The 17,756-nt window shown below is 41.5% G+C and overlaps 1 protein-coding gene across 35 annotated transcripts in view; it reads right to left on the reverse strand.

Moving 5' to 3' along the window:
• The window catches only part of Mybpc1 (myosin binding protein C1), an 85,598-nt gene that overhangs the window by 320 nt on the left and 67,522 nt on the right, over nucleotides 1-17,756 (reverse strand). For 6 of the 35 annotated variants that reach the window (XM_087557856.1, XM_087557847.1, XM_087557840.1 and 3 more), the window contains 10 exons: nucleotides 17,050-17,103; nucleotides 15,912-16,079; nucleotides 13,313-13,401; nucleotides 12,264-12,459; nucleotides 9,776-9,915; nucleotides 8,533-8,692; nucleotides 7,075-7,211; nucleotides 4,874-5,060; nucleotides 2,524-2,582; nucleotides 1,096-1,138 (listed from right to left, as the gene is read on the reverse strand). In XM_087557856.1, coding sequence (XP_087413982.1) covers nucleotides 1,133-1,138; nucleotides 2,524-2,582; nucleotides 4,874-5,060; nucleotides 7,075-7,211; nucleotides 8,533-8,692; nucleotides 9,776-9,915; nucleotides 12,264-12,459; nucleotides 13,313-13,401; nucleotides 15,912-16,079; nucleotides 17,050-17,103 — 1,196 coding nt within the window. In that variant the 3' untranslated portion in view covers nucleotides 1,096-1,132. Of the gene's footprint in view, nucleotides 1-1,095; nucleotides 1,139-2,448; nucleotides 2,583-4,873; nucleotides 5,061-7,074; nucleotides 7,212-8,532; nucleotides 8,693-9,775; nucleotides 9,916-12,263; nucleotides 12,460-13,312; nucleotides 13,402-15,911; nucleotides 16,080-17,049; nucleotides 17,104-17,756 lie in introns of those variants that run through there. The other 29 variants (NM_001100758.3, XM_087557864.1, XM_087557858.1 and 26 more) reach the window with 6 other exon arrangements.

Here is a 17,756-nt window from a genome sequence, read left to right on the forward strand (position 1 = left end):
ACGATGTGAAAGACTATAGAGAACACTCCTGCGCTAGCTGCCTACGAACAGGGTTGTTTTTGTTCTTAGCTACAAAGACTCACACAGTCCCTGCTTGAAATCTTCTCCTGGTTCTAATGCATTTGGAATATAATGCACTTGGCATCTAGAAAAAAAAAAAATCAAGTTCCTGGCAGACCCATAATAATCTACTCCTCTACCATTGTTCCATCCTGGCATTGCTCTTTGAGAGGTTTGGGGAGCCCTCCGTGTGATAGAAAGGTTTTGACCAAATGGCCTTAAGTCAGCGGGAGAGCCATTTCTTAACGTATTTTTTTAATTAAGCACAGGACACTCTGATTCCAGCACACTGGAAGAGAAAAAAAAAACAAAAAAAAAAAAAACCCAAAAAACCTCGCTTTGACTTTGGCCATTTATAAACTGTGCAGAAAACTAGAACTAACACCTTCTGAGAGTGAGAGAGATGCCAACTAGTATTTCATACGTACCTTCTGGATTCGTTCTATGTATATTAAAAACAAAAAACCCTCAAGTGTCATTAGAGAAAAAAACCCTTCGAAACCAGAACTCTGCACTGCCCTTTAATGAATGCTTCACTCGCTGGAAAATTCACGACCAGACAGAAGCAGCATGCTGCTTGGGCACTCTTTAAAAACGCCTCCGATGCAAATTTAAGAAACTCATTCTCCTTAATTAAAAAAAAAAAAAAGACAAAACCAACCAACCACGTCACATATTGGTAGAAACGATGCCACTTATATATGGGTCCATTCCTTGATGCAAAGAATTCAGAATGCATGGGGGGGGGGGAATCATTCATTCATTTTCATGTACATCAAATGCTTTGAGTCATGCTTGGCCACATTCAACAACTTGCCGCATGTCAAGGGAGGAGAAAAAAAAAAAAAAAAACACAGTCGTGAAGGGTCAGTAGCGGAAGTTAGTTTCAAGATCCAGAAGTACAAACGAAAACTAGGAAGTTATCAGGTTCTGTTTCCACTGGGTTACGGAAGGAGAATCATGCCATACTCCACAGGCCTGGCATGGCTTATGACATTCATAAGCTTCATATGCTAAGACCATATGAAAGCTTACCTTGGGTGACAATATACATTCAAACATCCTTACTGTGCTACAACTAAGGGAGAGAGAGGGAGAGAGAGAGAGAGAAGAGAGAGATGTTGTGAGCATTAATAAAGTGCCAGCGTCAAAGTTGAATGTACGTTGAAGGTGAAAATTACGGTCACAAGTATGAGGTGATTTCATTAATCCTTAGTCGGGTGAAGGGCAAAGGAAGAATAGAGGAGTGAAGGGTGTCACTTCAAGAGGATCATTAATACAATAATTAATAATACGCATCGCCGCTTTGATAGAATAGGTGGCAAAGCTAATCTGACTAGCAAATATTTATGGTGAGAGATTCCAAACCGTTAGCTTAAAAAAAAAATACCCTACAACATATATATATTGTGTTTTTCAACAAAAGAAAAACATAGACAGTATTTAACAATGTTAGTGCTCATATATATATGTTGGAATTCCAAAAGGCAAAATTATCAAGTGTAAATATTAAATAGTGTATAATATTTTGAGACCGATGATATGGAATTAACCTAAGTCAAGCCTTAAATTCAAGCTCCTGGGTGACCGTGCTATTACCTACAAGACTTCAGAGGAAAGATTCTGATATTTTATGTTCTCGTCAGGGCTGTCATAACCTCTAAATTCAGAAAGCAGATACTGTAAATTCAGGCACGGATCTACATTAGGGTTACTTCAGGTTGTCTGTCTAGCCCTCAAGGAACTCCTAATTAGCTCTTCCAAGTGAGAAAGGGTCACATACGTGAATAGAGCTTTCTATGTGTAACCCATCGTGCACAGGGCGCTAAACGTTTCCTTTAAGTTTATAAACATATGAGATAATTGGGATACCATCAAGATATCCAAACCGTCCAATAGAAGAATAGGTTTGATACTCTTCCAGTGAATTTACAATGGGAAGAGTCTTACGTATGAGACTTTCCACATGATACACCCATCCTTTGTGTCCTCCACCAAAAGTGCACAGAGCATGCCCTCTTCAAGGCGCCCCGTTTCTAAAGTCCATCGCGGATATAAATTCCCCATGCTACAAAACTGTCTTCCAGGACCAACATATCTTTATCCATTTGAAAAATGAAAACACTAAAAAAAAGTCCTCGTTTCCAAAGGGTTTTTTGCTTTTTATTTTTTGATAGTTGTATATAAAATGAAGTTTTCCTCAAATGTAGTTTTCTGACTCTACAGGGAGAGCTGCTCTGTTACTTTAAGTCTTCTGATAAAAGGTTCGGGTTTTTACCTAATTAATATTCTTGGATAATTTGCCTTCCTCGTTCATGGCATAAACGCTGTATGCCATGAGCTTCTAAGAAATACGGTTAAAAGCAACCAAGAAAAACCAAGCTTTACATGCATAGTGCGTTTTCATGTAAGAGGAATGGAACAGAAAATGGAAGAGTCCAGTGGGTTGTGAACTTTTTGAACCTGTTGCTGCCCCTCCAGGGAGACTGGCTGTCCAGGGGTATTTACTCCTTGATATATCACTGCAGAATTAGAATATTTGTACCGTATTTATTTATTCTCCGTTAACATTCTTACCTCTTAATACATAGCTTAACTCATTTAAGTAACTAACCCCTCGTCAGAAAGCAATCTGACCATAATCAGTCTCAGCTTTGCTTATCGGACCAAAAGCTTATATTAAGAGAGGAATTACAGTTGATACCTTATCATGATTTTTTTTAACAAAAGAACACATCTTATTCATTATTAAATCTGGTCCTTACTCAGTTTACTATAAAGTTACTTAGAGTAGCATAACATTCGCATGCATAATATTTGTTTGTATAGAAGGCTTCAAATACTGAACCACTTAGGGGAGTATCGTCTTACGCCCTTTAACATTTAGTTATTTTCAAGGCGTGAATTTATGACAGAGATTTATAGAGATTTATCAATAATGCCTTGATAATATCAATAATACCTTGATGTAAAAGCTAGAAATTTAGAAACCAGATGACTTATAAATGTGGCTTAAATCATCACTTAGGCTAAGAACACAGCTAAGTGTAGTGGTTACATCTATAAGGACTTTCTCAATAGTTAAGTAAGCTGTGGAAATCTGGAAATACCTCTCTCTTCTGAATTATCATATAACCAAGGATATAAACACAAGACAAAGAATATACACCGTAAGAGAAAGAAACATTAGAAACATTATAAGAGCATGCCATTGTTCAAGAAGTTTCTTGTACTCTATTTAGACCAAAATAAGGAGGAAAAAATCCTTCTCAAAATATTGTGGACATTTAGTGTGACTATAAGATGTGTATTTACAAAGCCATCTTTTAAAGTTTTAGATCCTAATTGTTTCATCATAGACAGGGCAAATAAAATATTTTGGTCATCAGAGGATAGAAATAAAGAATGAGAGAGAAAAGACATTGTAATCGTGTTCTCTGATCTCGTGTGGTATCCCAAAGTGGGTTTGGTTGTTAAGGAAAACTTTAGGATAAACAATTGTCAATAAGAAATGTGATTAAGATGACAATTTATGCTAATATTTTCTCCTATATTAATCCTTATGTGGTTTGTTTTGGCTTGCATTAGTTATGACATTTCTTAAATGGAATATAAACCTGTAAATTAAAATTATTTAGTATGTGAATGCATGTATGTAGGTAAGTACATGTATATGTATATATGTATGTATATATGTATATTTATATACATAGGTATATATATATGTATGTAGGTATGTGTATGTATATATGTGTATATGTATATAGTATGTAAATATATGTATGTATATATGTATATTTATGTATAAGGTATATATATGTATGTATGTGTATGTATATATGAATACATGGGTACGTATGTATGTGTATATATGTATATATATTTATGTATGAGGTATATATGTATATGTGTATGTATATATGTATGTTTGTGTATATATGTATATACGTATAGCTATGTATACAGTATATACGTATGTATGTCTATATATACATATATATGTATATTTATATATAAGGTATATATGTGTGTGTATATATGTGTACATATATATGTGTGTGTGTATATGTATATATATATTTATGTATAAGGTATATATATGTATATATGTGTATGTATGTATATATGTATATTTATGTATAAGATATATATGTATGTATGTGTATATATGTATATATGAATGTATGTGTATTTATGTGTGTGCATATGTATATTTATGTATGATATATGTGTATTATGTGTATATGTATATATTTGTACATATGTATGCATATATGTATATTTATGTATAAGGTATATGTATGTATGTGTGTATATGTATATATGTATATTATGTATGTATGTGTATATATGTATGTATATCTGTATATTTATGTATAAGATATATATGTATATATTAAGTGTGTATGTATATATGTTATATATGTAGTTTCACAGATTACTACGAATGTTGTGACTTCCTTAACTGGTTTCAGTAGATAAGCTCTTACTAATTAACTAGGCTTCCATTTGCAGATGGACTACGTCACTGAAGCAATACTGTTTTTACTTCATTCATTCTCACAATGCTGTCCACCTAACATGTCACCGAAATCAATATTCCTTTAATTAACAAAAATTTAAAAAACTATTAAAGCAAGTTAACCCAAATAGTCAGGTATCTTAACAAGCATGAATGCAGAGGTGGGGTGTCCCGTCCGTCCCCACCAATTCAGCCCAGTCACCACCACATCACGTCTGGATTTTGCATCCCAAGGTTCTTTAAGCCACATCCTTCAACTTAAGCCCACAGGTGAGCTCGGAGCTGGCGTACCTTTCACCTCCAGTTTGCATTCGATCTCCACTGTCCCGAGGTCATTGACTGCTTTGCAGCAGTACGTGCCTCCGTCATAGGGACTAGGCTTACGGATCTCCAGGGTACAGACTCCTTGGTTGCTGAACATTCTGTATCTTGGGTCATCCACAATCGCCACTTTGTTTTTCATCCAGGTGATTTTGGGCTGAAGTTCAGATTGAAGAAAGTCAAGTCAAGGCCTGTGATGTGCGGACCATATAAGTAGACCCAGTGATGGGATTTAAAAACACGGTTTAGAAAGAAAGGGCATCTCAGAAGGGCAGCTGCTTCGTTCCTGCTTGTCTCAAATTCCGATCTACGTCATTAGCAAGAGACTAGATGGACACCTCTGAAGAGGCAAGCTGCCATTGTTCACAGGTCAGCTCAGGGGCACCCTTCCAGATGGATTAAGTTGCCTCCCACATTAATCTACATGGGCACCTGAGTGTTCAATTATAAGACAATGAGTTCTATGCCTCTATTGTCTTGCAAATGTGTTTGTAAGTGTGCTGGTTGTGAAAACCATTGCACAATGTACACATCACATCACACTGAGTGCCTTGAACACACACATTCTGGATTCATCATCAATCATATCCGGATGTTAAAACTTGATCGACAGGTTTGTGCTATACATTCACGATAGAAAGTATATTGCTGGGTAGTTTTTCAGACAATACCCAAAAGGTGACATGGTCTTCAGATTGTGTCTAATTCTTCATAGGTTACATGAGCCTCCCCATCTATCTCACCATCTATCGGTCCAAGATCAGTTCTGACTGAATAACGCAAGATCAGCAACAGACAGACTAGTCACCTGGGAAGGTGGGTCTCTGCGTGATTGACCCTTGGTCTACATTCTAGGTATTGATCTCTGCTGCTTTCCGACATATTCCTTCCCTCTGTAAATGTACCCACCCTTGACACGATCTCAGAGGCCCTGTGTTTTTTACGTTGTGTCTCAGAGCTCAGAGTGGGAGCATTTTCTATCTTTTATCTTTTCTCCCCCTCCCGCCTCATCGGGAACATTCCCGGAGGCACTGGGGCCTTGGTTTTGTTACACCGCAAGCTCCCCAATGCTATTCCTAAAGGGTGGCACGTAGCCTCTCCACGCTGAGACTCCACACTGAGAGCAGCAGCCCTGGCCTTCCTCCTACGTTGGGGGTTAACATTTCCTTACCGTCAGGTGGAGGGGCCCACACCACACCCATTTAAACATCAATTCCGCACCTTCCTCTTATGCTCCTCCTGGCTTCTCCCTTGGATCCCCCCATTCTGCCAAGATAATATGCCGCCATTACAGCATTCCATTCTATCAGAGTTTTCAAAGCTCAAGGGTACTTTCCCTACGTGCCACCCAGGGACACAGACGACTATGGACAGACAACTGCTGTTACTTTTAAACACCAACACGGTGAAACTTGAGAACATTTCTAAGTGTCCTCAATCTGGTATTTTTTTTTTAACATTTATTTATTTATTTATTTAATTTTTTTGTTGTCACTGACACAGCAGAAGAGGGCATCGGATCCCATCACAGATGGTTGTGAGCCACCATGTGGTTGCTGGGAATCGAACTCAGGACCTCTGGAAGAGCAGTCAGTGCTCTTCACCACTGAGCCATCTCTCCAGCCCCCCTCAATTGGTTTTGATACCCCCATTTTAGCAGAGCCCAGTTTAGATTCTGCCCTGAATCATCGTGCGACTGTTGAGTGGCTTACAGAGCTCTCGATGAACGCCAAATCGCGCCGTGCACCAGCAATACATCCTATCTATTACGAACTCATAGCGCGAGCCTGTAGATCAAGTTTTAAAATCTGGAAGCAACTGATGAATCAGGAGTGTGTACATTCAAGGCACACAGCGTGCACAACATTACCGCTTCCTTTTTCCAGGTGAAACCATACCCCTCTTACTTCTGCTGTGTGGCTTTGTTTCTTCAGCGGCTATCTACTAGATGGTGAAGACATATACCATGTTCATTTACGTGTATTACATCTAAACATTGTAGTTATTTATCTAGAAACTCCATCTTTCTTCACTCCCTAACCCTAGAAAGACACAGATAGGAGTTGGAAGGCTTGTTTATCTTTTTACTTGCCCATATATCATGGCAAATATAAAAGAGATGCTTCGGAATCTAAGTGATTCATTGTACCTTAGGAATTAATTCATGGTACCTTGGGATTTCCTCGGACGCTGCAGTTCAGGGTGGCATTGTAACCAGCGATGGCATAGGTGTTAACCAAAGGCTGAGTAAACATGGGGGCCTCTGTGAAATCGAAGTCTTCGTACACCGGATTTTTATAGATCTTACCTTAAAAATGAGTATTAAAAGATGTTTAAGAATAGAAGTCGGGGGGCTGGGGATTTAGCTCAGTGGTAGAGCGCTTACCTAGGAAGCGCAAGGCCCTGGGTTCGGTCCCCAGCTCCGAAAAAAAGAACCAAAAAAAAAAAAAAAAAAAAAGAATAGAAGTCGGCCTGAGAGTGTATTATTTTTTTAGCATCCTTTACTCATGAGTAAATCTGCCTCCTCAGAAAAGCACGAGCAAATGCCACACAGCGCTTATTCTGATGGGGACACACACAGAGCAGGCCATACCTAGAACAGAAGCTAAAGTGGTTATGAGACACTAAACCAAGTACTGAATGGATGTAGTTTGTCTTTCTGAGTCTCTTGATCAAAGATATGTCCTAATGTGGAAATTACAGAGAAGGACTTTGTTGGGGGTTGGTCTGGTGCTGTGTACACACATGCTAAATTCTGAACCCCAAGATCTGGTTGCCCTCAGACGAGTGTATCCTCACATACACCACACACGCTGGCCTCTGTTGTGCAAACCTTGCCCCCCAGTTTAAAGCTATTGGTTAATGGAAGGCTAGGCCCTGTGATCGGGCAGTAGAGAGAGAATGGTGAGAACTGAGAATCGAGGTAGGGGCAGTTGAAAGAGGCCATGGAGGAGGAGGTGAGAGAAGAGAAAGAGGAGGAGAAAAGAGACAAGGAGAGGAGGATGCTGACGTGAGAGGAGATGGACCAGGAGCGTGTGGATGGAGAAATGCCCACTATGGTAACTGATGAGCAGAAGCCACTCGGGTGAGACTCAGACAGCGACCACCAAGGGACATGACAGGGATGTAAGTTAGAATAGCTCTCACACTCTGCCCAGTCTAGGCTTACCGCTAAATAAACACCAGGCTGTTGTGCCTTTTATATAGACTAGCTAGTAATTCATTTACAGGACTTGAGAGTGATTGAATGAAATTATAGAATTCAGCTCCTCCCCACCCTTTTTAGAGCAAGTCTCATGTAAACACTACATTGAAGGTATCAAAAAACAAAAAACAAACAAACAAACAAAAAAACAGAAAACCAAGAAACTCGCCATTTTTCCTATCTGTGTGACATTCACCTTGGACAGACCCAACAATCAGAAACTGGAATGAATTAAATTAGTAAGCTCTACAATGATAGTATAATTCCCCTACAAAACAATTTGCCTGTAGAACTGAGATTTTACTTGAATATTACTACCTGATTTCCCAGCATGCTCATCCTTACTCCCTTTTTGCCATCTCCTCTTTACTGCTCCCCGGCAAGTCCACCAAGGTTTCCAAACGCCGGTCCATTCCCAACTCACCGTCCTTGGCAATCACAGCACTCTCCTTCGTCATGGTCGCGTCCTCGCTAAGGCCGCACATGTTTTCAGCAAAGACCCGGAAGTAATACTCGTTTCCTATGACCAGCTCGGTAATGGTGGCATTGGTTCGGTGGTAATGCTCAATGACGGTGAACCATTCCTGAAGGGACAAAATGGTTATGATTGGATGGAAATCGCCTATTGACTGGAACAAAAAGAATGTGAGGTTGATTTTAGAAGAGCAGTGACTTTTACATGGAGAGCGACGGTGATATACATTTATTACAACGTAACTCGTCTGCGGCTGTTCGCAATTTACTCTTCATCTGTGCATTACATTCACGCCATCATCTACTGCTATTTCACATCTTACATAAGCGCATGATTTCTGTCATCTACTCATCCACCCAATAACATCAGTCTCTTGTGGGACGAAATATAATTATAGGATTTAAGTGATAATTTACTGTGAAGAGTAACAGAGGAAGCTAAATGACTAGGGAAAAAACTAATAGGATCCAATAACTAGAGAAAAATTAATAGGATCCAATACACTTGCCTAGTTTATTAATCTAGGTTATTTTAACTATCACCTCTACACACAGACACACACACACACACACACACACACACACACACACACACACACACACACACAATTTATTGACTTGTTTGATTTCCCAACTCCAGTGGCTGCACCTTTAACACAAACCTTGCCTTCTCTTTCCACCTCACAGAGCCTATGACAGTCCCTGGTGCCTGGTAGATTCAATACACAAAGTAAATATTGACTACTTACTGGATGAACGAATGAATAGGTTAAGACACTTGGTACGGTTTGCTAAGAAAAACATGCTTTCTAAAGGAAAAGTATTTTCCTTGGAATTTTCAAGTCCATTGTTATCTATAGAGTGTAGATAATTTAATAACAGAAAGCATAGCTATGTATTCATTTATTTACAAAATTCTATGCAAACCTTTATCCTAATGTTTTTTTTATATTGGCTTATCTTATGGTTTTATGTCCTTCAACTTGTCTTGACTGAGGAGTATATCAAGTATAGGAATATTCCCTGTCTGTCTGTCTGTCTGTCTGTCTGTCTATTATCTCGCTCTGTGTCTCTCTGTGTCTCTGTGTCTCTGTGTCTCTGTCTCTCTCTCTCTCCCTTCCTCCCTACCTCCCTCTCCCCAGCAGATACAACAGTACTTAACACATAGCAAGAGGACAAAAAGTCAGACCTACCATGCTTTTCTTGTCGGCCTTCTGGATGGTGTACCCTGTGATGGCAGCATTCCCATCATCCTTTGGTGGTGTCCATGTTAGAGCAACATTCTCTCCCCACACATCTTCAATAGTCACAGCCTGGGGTGGGCCTGGGCGGTCTGTAGGATGGATTCATGCCATCACTGTGAATTTATGTTCCCTTCCAGTCTATACCCCGCTACAGGGGGATATCTTGAAATGTCCTTTTTCTCATTAGAGGAGCAACATTCTTCCAGACTCTGCCATGGGGTCTGCACACAACCCGGGATTCCTTTATCTGCGCCGAATCATACTCCTCCTAGCTTAAAAGACCCCTTAAGGATTGAGTTAAAGAACTTCAGGCTCACGATGATATTTTCTAGTTCATTCCATTTGCCTGCTCCCACTCTTTCTTAAAAGGGGAAAAATACCCATAGGAGGGGATATGGAAACAAAGTTTAAAGCAGTGACTCAAGGAACGGCCATTCAGAGCCTGCCCCACATGTGGCCCATATATATACAGCCACCAAAACTAGATAAGACTGATGAAGCTAGAAAATTCATGCTGAAGGGGACCGGATATAGATGTCTCCTGAGAGATACATCCAGAGCATGTTCAATACAGAGGTCAATTCTAGCAGCAAACCACTGAACTGAGAACAGGACCCCATTGGGGGGGAATTAGAGGAAGGATTGAAAGAGTTGAAGGAGCTTGCAACCCCATAAAAACAACAATGTCAACCAACCAGAGCTTCCAGGGATTAAACCACTACCCATGGACTGACCCAGGGCTCCAACTGCATATGTAGCAATGAATAGCCTTGTTGGGGCACCAGGGGAAGGGAAAGCCCTTGGTCCTGCCAAGGTTGGCCCCCAAGTGCAGGGGAATATGGGGGGCAGTAAGGGGGATGTATAGGGGAATACCCATATGGGGGAGGGGGAGGGGAGGGAATGGGGGCTTATGGACAGGAAACTGGGAAGGGGAATAACATTTGAAATGCAAGTAAAGAAATCTATCTAATAAAAAATTAAATAAAAAAAAAAGAACTTCAGGCTCCCCAGAGGAAGTATCCCTTTAGTTAGAGAATCCCAAGTCCCAGCAAATTGACTGGAACCAAAAAGTGATTGGAAACAAGGCTTCTCTTAGCACTGATAATTAGCTATTTTTTTTGTTTGTTTGACTCTGTGGATAGATGTGATCTTTAACTCAGCATCTTTTTGCATTGGCCTTCTACATGCTAGAAGGATAGGCATGCACCACTATGCTGGGCCCTTAAATTCTGTTTATGTGTGTGAGCGGCATATACATATATGGGTGCATATACATGTCAGGGATGGGGAGGTGCATACGTGTGGAAGCCAGAGGAGGGTATCAGGTGTTTCCATCCACTTTACTCGTTTGAGGTTAAAAGTCTCTTTCTGAACCAGGAGCTACTATTTTTAGCTTCACTGACAAGTAGGAAGTCAGGACAATCCTAATCTCTCCTTTTAACCCAGTGCTGGGCTTTTGGGCCCATGCAGGACCATACCTGCATTGTGGCTAGCTATGCGGGTGCTGGGATCCAAACCCAGGTCCTCATGTTTGTGTGTTCTCGCTCTCTGAGCCATCTCACCAGCCTCCTAAATGTTCTTACTGACATTGCAAAAAATTATGGAATTTTTTTTTAAGCAAGAGCCGTGGGCTGCGACTCTGTTTCCCTAACTTTGAACAACGATGGGGAACTAACCTGTTTGTTTTCTACAGGTGCCGGTTGGCACAAAGGCTCAACTCCTGTGGTCAGCTATGTGACTTTAGCTGCTGCTTCTTTACATTAGGGAAAGCCTTCGCTCTTCACCCAAGCTTTGCGGCTAGTGAACTGCAGGTGTGGCAAGGATCATTTTAAACTGCCTAGAAGCTGCCGTGTTGTTTAATGCAAGGATCAGCATAAGAAATTCTTCTCAAGGAATCAGGCATTATAAAGCAAGGACGATGACGCTCACTAAAAGTGTGTCCTATACATATGTGTGTCCTATATATATGTGTGTCCTTACACACATCCCCAGGCCTCCAGCGATGAGTACATTTAGTCAGTAAAAGTTACTTTGAAATACTAATAAATCTTGCCGCCTATTTCTTTTTAAATTGCTTTGCTTTCTTTTTTCTTATTTTATTATCTATCTATCTATCTATCTATCTATCTATCTATCTATCTATCTATCATCTATTTCGAGACAGGGTCCCTCTATGTAGTCCTGGCTGTACTGGACCTTTCTACGTGGTAGATGAGGTTGGCCTTAACTTCAGAGAGCCTCCCGCCTCTGCCTCCCGAGGGCTGAGATCGCAGGCGTGTACCACCATACTTGGCACCTCTTTTTTAGTCTTAAAGATATTTTTGCGTAGAATAAGCCTATCACATTCCTATCTCCCCCGCTGAATGATGAAGACCATTGGTCCTTGGACTAGTTGACTCCGTTGACGGAATGCGCTAGCTCCTCCCTCCAAACTTACCAACGATCTGGATGTCGATCGAGGCGTTTTCCACGTACTTATCCACCTTGACCTCCAGGTCGTATTTGCCTGAGTGGCTGCGCTCTGCTTTCCTAATGAATATGATGGTATCAGTCTCTGAGTTGCGAATGTTTATTTGATTCTTGTCGATTTCTGCACCGTCCTTCTTCCAGGTCAGTTCTGGTCTTGGTTTGCCCTAAAGTGAAAGACAGAAAAGTTAAAGGGGAGAAATAACACTGTTGCAAATGTGTGTGTGTGTGTGTGTGTGTGTGTGTGTGTGTTTGTGTTGAAGGAGAGAAATAACATTGTCACAGATGTGTGTGTGTGTATGTGTGTGTGTATGTGTGTTTTGAAGGAGAGAAATAATGTCACAAATGTGTGTGTGTGTGTGTGTGTGTGTGTGTGAGAGAGAGAGAGAGAGAGAGAGAGAGAGAGAGAGAGAAGGAGGGAGGCAAAGGGAGAGGGAGAGGGGGAAAGGAAAAAAAAATCTGTACTTCTGTGTGTGTGTGTGTGAGTGAAAGACCTAAGTTGATTATTGTTAAAAGAAAGAAAGAAAGACTGGAAGGAAGGAAGGAAGGAAGGAAGGAAGGAAGGAGGGAAAGAAAGAACTAGGTTATTCTTATAAACAGCAGATTCTTTTGCTGGAGCAATTATTTCACAGTGGGCATGCATTTGAGTTAGTGGCATCAAGATTTCAAAGTAGAGTTCTGCTTGGAGGGAGCCATTATGGAAATTAGGAGAAGATCGTTCTGTTGAACACGAGAACTTGGTACAAACGATCAGTGCTACAAATGGCTGGGTCACAGGGACTCTTCCAACATTTCTTCCTTCCCTTCCTCTCAGATATCCCCGCCCCGCCTTTAGGCAAGAGTAGGTCTCTGTGTCCTTCGGAATTTAAATCTGACAGTTGTACAGCATTTTCCATTACAGACCTAATCTTTTTGGGGAATTCTGAAACACGGTGAACTTACAGGCTGGACTATCTTGCTCTACCTTTTAAACACTCCAGCCCTGGAAAGACACAAGGAGAGGGGGTCTCTGCATTTTACCTGGAAAGGAATCACCAGATTTACAGCTTCTCCAACTCTACGGATGTAAGTTTGCTTCAGGTGCCTTGGGATGCGAATCTTTGGTGGCTCTGGGGAAGGGTAGAAAAGCAGACAATATAGTTCCCTGAAAATGGCCTTGCCTAAGGAGAATGGTATGACGCTATTGAGCATCCTGGGGGGGTCACATTGTTTAACACACAATCCTACATGTTCCATTAACAGTATATTTAGCAAATCTGGTCCAAAGCTGTTTTCTCCGAGTACAGATATGTTTTTATTGATTGATTTTTACGGTGTATTTTTATGGGGTTAGAGAGAGAGCTCAGCACTTCAGAGCACTTGCAGCTCTTCTGATGTTTGATTCCCAGCACCCACTGGGTATAACTCACAACTGTAATTCCAGTTATAGGAGATACAGTGCCCTCTTCTGGACTCTTCGGATACCAGGCACAGACATGGCATCCTGACATACATGCAGCTAAAACATTCATAAACACAATATAATGTAGATGTGAAAGAGAGAGGGGGTTTACGGTGGGGGGAGACAGGAAGAGGGAGAGAGAAGGGGAGAAAGGGGGCTGGAGAGATGGCTCAGTGGTTAAGAGCACTGACTGCTCTTCCAGAGGCCCTGAGTTCAATTCCCAGCAACCACATGGTGGCTCACAACCATCTGTAATAGGAGTTGATGCCCTCTTCTGGTGTGTCTGAACAGAGTGACAGTGTACTCACATGTATAAAATAAATAAATAAATCTTTAAAAAAGGAGGAGGAGGAGGAAGAAGAGGGGAGGAAGGAAGCATTTGAATACTTAGAGAACTGGAAGCCAAGCAATTCCCCTGCCTCAGCCTCCTTTCAAATAGCTGACACCAAGGGCATATAACACTATGACTACCTTCTGTGCATGATATATTTTTTTTTCGTGTGCATTTATCATTTGGAAACAATTATTACATAGAATTGGGCGGATCTTCCAAATGCTGACCATGTTTTATTGTATAACATCTTAAAAATTTTACTTGTTGATATGACTGCTGTATCAATACTTTTAAGTATTCAAAAGCTGTCAAGTCCATAATAATGATGTTAAGATTTCCAAAATTCTTTTTTCTTGAAAGCTCAAATGTTTCTATGAGCAAGTTGACAACAGACGCTGTAAATCGCATGCCTTGAATGGACACTCCCATCCCATTCATGTTTGAGAAAAGCCTCAAGATGCCTCACTGGGTAAAGGTCCTTGCTATGCAAGCCCAATGACCCGAGTTCAATTCCTTAAACCCACGTGGTGGAAAGAGAGAACCAAATTTTGAAAGTTGTTCTCCAGTCCAGAAAAAAGAGACATGGACTCAAGAGCCAAGATTGGTACAACTGACATTTCTTAGTTTGATCGACAACACTCTAAGGCAAAGTATGGTGGTGGGGAGACAGCGTAGCTGTCGTTCGCAGTGGCACTGACTTGATTCATGCAAAGGCTTCGTTTACATGTAGCTTTATACTATCAGTGCAGATAAGGGTACATTGACAAGGGCCAGATTGTATCCATGTCGTCATGAAAATGGCCCTGGAGACCCACACGCGCCGGAGGGCAGGTATAGTTCCACCAGAGAGTATGACCAAGTCAATTAGCTGGTCTTCTGAATACTAAATTATACAGCCCAAAGCTGACCTTCTAAACTGCCTTGAAAGCAGGGATCTGTGAATTTTTCACTCCCAGGAAGCATTCATAAACTATCAAAAGAATGGTAGCCCAAGCCCAATAAATCTTAAGAAAGGGATAAGTGTGTGTGTGTGTGGGGGGGGGTGTTTGTGTACGTGTGGTATGGTGTGGTATGTGTGTGTGGTTTGTGTGTATGTGTATGGTGTGGTATGTGTGTGTGTGTGTGTGTGTGTGTGTGTGTGGTGTGTATGGTGTAGTATGTGTATATGTGTGATGTGGTGTATGTGTGTGTGGTATGTGGGGGAAAGTGTGCATGTGTCTGTGTGTGCACATTTGTGTGTGTAGTGTGTGTATATATGGTATAGTGTGTGTATGTGTGGTGTGGTGTAAATATGTTGGGTGTGTGTGTGTAGTGTGTGTATGGTGTAGTATGTGTGTATGTGTGATGTGTATGTGTGTGTAGTATGTGGGGAAGTGTGCATATGTCTGTGTGTGCACATCTGTGTGTGTGTAGTATAGTGTGTGTATGTGGTGTGTGTGTGTGTGTGTGTGTGTGTGTGTGTGTGTGTGTGTGTATGTGTGTGTGTGAACCTGCACGCACATACAGACCAGAGGTCACCCTTGGGTGTCATTGCTCAGGATGATATCCACTTTAGGTTTGTCCCTCTGCTTTTGAGGGGGATCCACTGTCCCAGGGCATGCTAGTTTAGCTACAGTGGCTGACCAGTGAGCCCCAGTCTGTCTGTCTGTCTTACTAGCACTGGGATTATATAGCACATCACCATTCCTGGCTTTCTTATGTGGGTTCTAGTGATCCAGTTCAGGGCCTTATGCCTGCAGGAGGACTTTACTGACTGAGTTATCTCCCCAGCCTGAGAAAGAGATTGTAAAAAGTAAAAGCAAATGATGGGAAAGGTGAATTAAATGCGGGACCCTGCCACCTACCAATGATTTCCTTCACAAGGATGGGCTGAGAATAGTACTTGGGCTCACTGGCCCCAGCCGCGTTAATAGCCTTCACGCGTACAAAGATCTTTGCATCCGTGGGCAGACCAGTGATGGTGAACTTGGTCTTGTCGATCAGGTCTGTGTTTGCAGTGATCCAGTCCTCAGCTACAACCAGTCAAAGACAAAGAAAAGAAACGGGAACCGTGTTCAGTGAGAGAAGTCATCCCGGCCCATCATAACCAATTCTAACTTAGCATTTCATTCATACTTAGATCCTTTGAAAAGAACATGATCTGGACTAGACTCAGGTTATGACTACTTAAATACCTAAAAAAAGGCCCCCAAATGGCTAGCATGAACAACAGGAAGAATTAAATTAGACTCTGCCATTTCCAACAAAAATAAATAAAAACTCTTTCTTAGGAATCAAAGCTCCCTGAGTAACAATAACTGTTTCCAATAATTTCGCAACAGCTCAAGGCCAACGGGGTTCCATCTGCTTGATATAATCTTGAGATTTATGTACTGATAAACGTTCAAGTTCAGAAAGACAGGAAAATGCCCTTCTTGTGAAAGAAAGGCACTAATGTTGCCACATGGTCTCTTTTTATTTATTATCTGTTTCATTGTCATGAAACTTACTATGTACATAAAGAATATGATCATACTCGTTTGCACTCATGAAGAAAAGCCAATTCTATCTACTCAGAAGCGAGGAGGCCCATGAGCGGATGTCTCCTGTGTTGGCACAACCCTTTTCTCTCAGCCCAAAGCTGGATTTTTCTTTTCAGCAATGGGTAGCTCTGTTAGAGCAGCTCTTTGACTGTGAGCACAGGTTGGCAGGGAGACAGGGTAACTGTCATTCTCGGTGGCACTGACTTGATGCTGAAACATCAAAAGACTTTAAACCCAGCATCCAGGACGGACAAGTATTTCAGCTTCTGGAAAGTCAGAAATCACCACTCATTAAAAAACGAAGTCTTGGAGCCCATGAGGAAGTCACCCCTTTCCCCCCCTCAACTCTAGGGACCTTCTGTGTGGAGGTCATGGGGTGGTCCTTTGTGTAAGGTCATGAAACATTCCCAGGTATGGTTCAAAGAGTAAGAAAGTCCGAGAGCTTCACAGAATACGTTACCTGGTAGATCATACGCAGCCTCCCCATTTTCATTAGACTGTTTTGCTGATGTACCTTTGAGAATCCGTCAATAAATTAATTAAAGACACCCACTTTCACACCAGAAGAACATTGTATCAGTAGTTAGCATTCTCTGTTAGTAAAGGAAGCAAAGAGACTTCTCTTCCAAGTAGTGACGAAAGAGAACAAACGTGTTAAGGGGAGGCAGGGGTTCTCCAGAGAGGCACTGCCTATCCTCTAAGGCCTGTGGGTTTTGTCTGCAGGCGTCTGCCCCAGAGAAGAGAAGGGATCAGAAAAGAGAAGAGGAGAAAGAGCCTGAGAAAACCTCCGCAGGTGGGAAAAAGAGCTAGAGAGTGAAAGACCTCGAAGGAAAAGGAAGACTCGATTCTGGAATCCAGAGGGAGCAGCACGCAGAAAACAGCCGGTTCCTGTCCTGTCCCCTAGGGAACAGGATGCTCCAGTGGCAGGGCTCTCTAATCCAAGTCTAGGAGGACACTTTAGCACTGTGGTACCAGGCAGGCCTCAGCTGAGTCTTAAGGCAGAAAAAGGAATCAGCTCCAGCCCTGGTTACTATGACAATGAACTCTGCACCAAGAAAAAAAAAAAAATACCCGGCCATTCTGGTGCCCCTGTAATCCATGCAAAGGGCCCACATGATGGTTTGGGGCTTGTCTCAGTGGTTTGGAATAATGTACCTGTTTTGGTAC

Source organism: Rattus norvegicus, chromosome 7 (genome assembly GCF_021556685.1).
Source record: "Rattus norvegicus strain SHRSP/BbbUtx chromosome 7, alternate assembly SHRSP_T2T, whole genome shotgun sequence".
Taxonomy (NCBI): domain Eukaryota; kingdom Metazoa; phylum Chordata; class Mammalia; order Rodentia; family Muridae; genus Rattus; species Rattus norvegicus.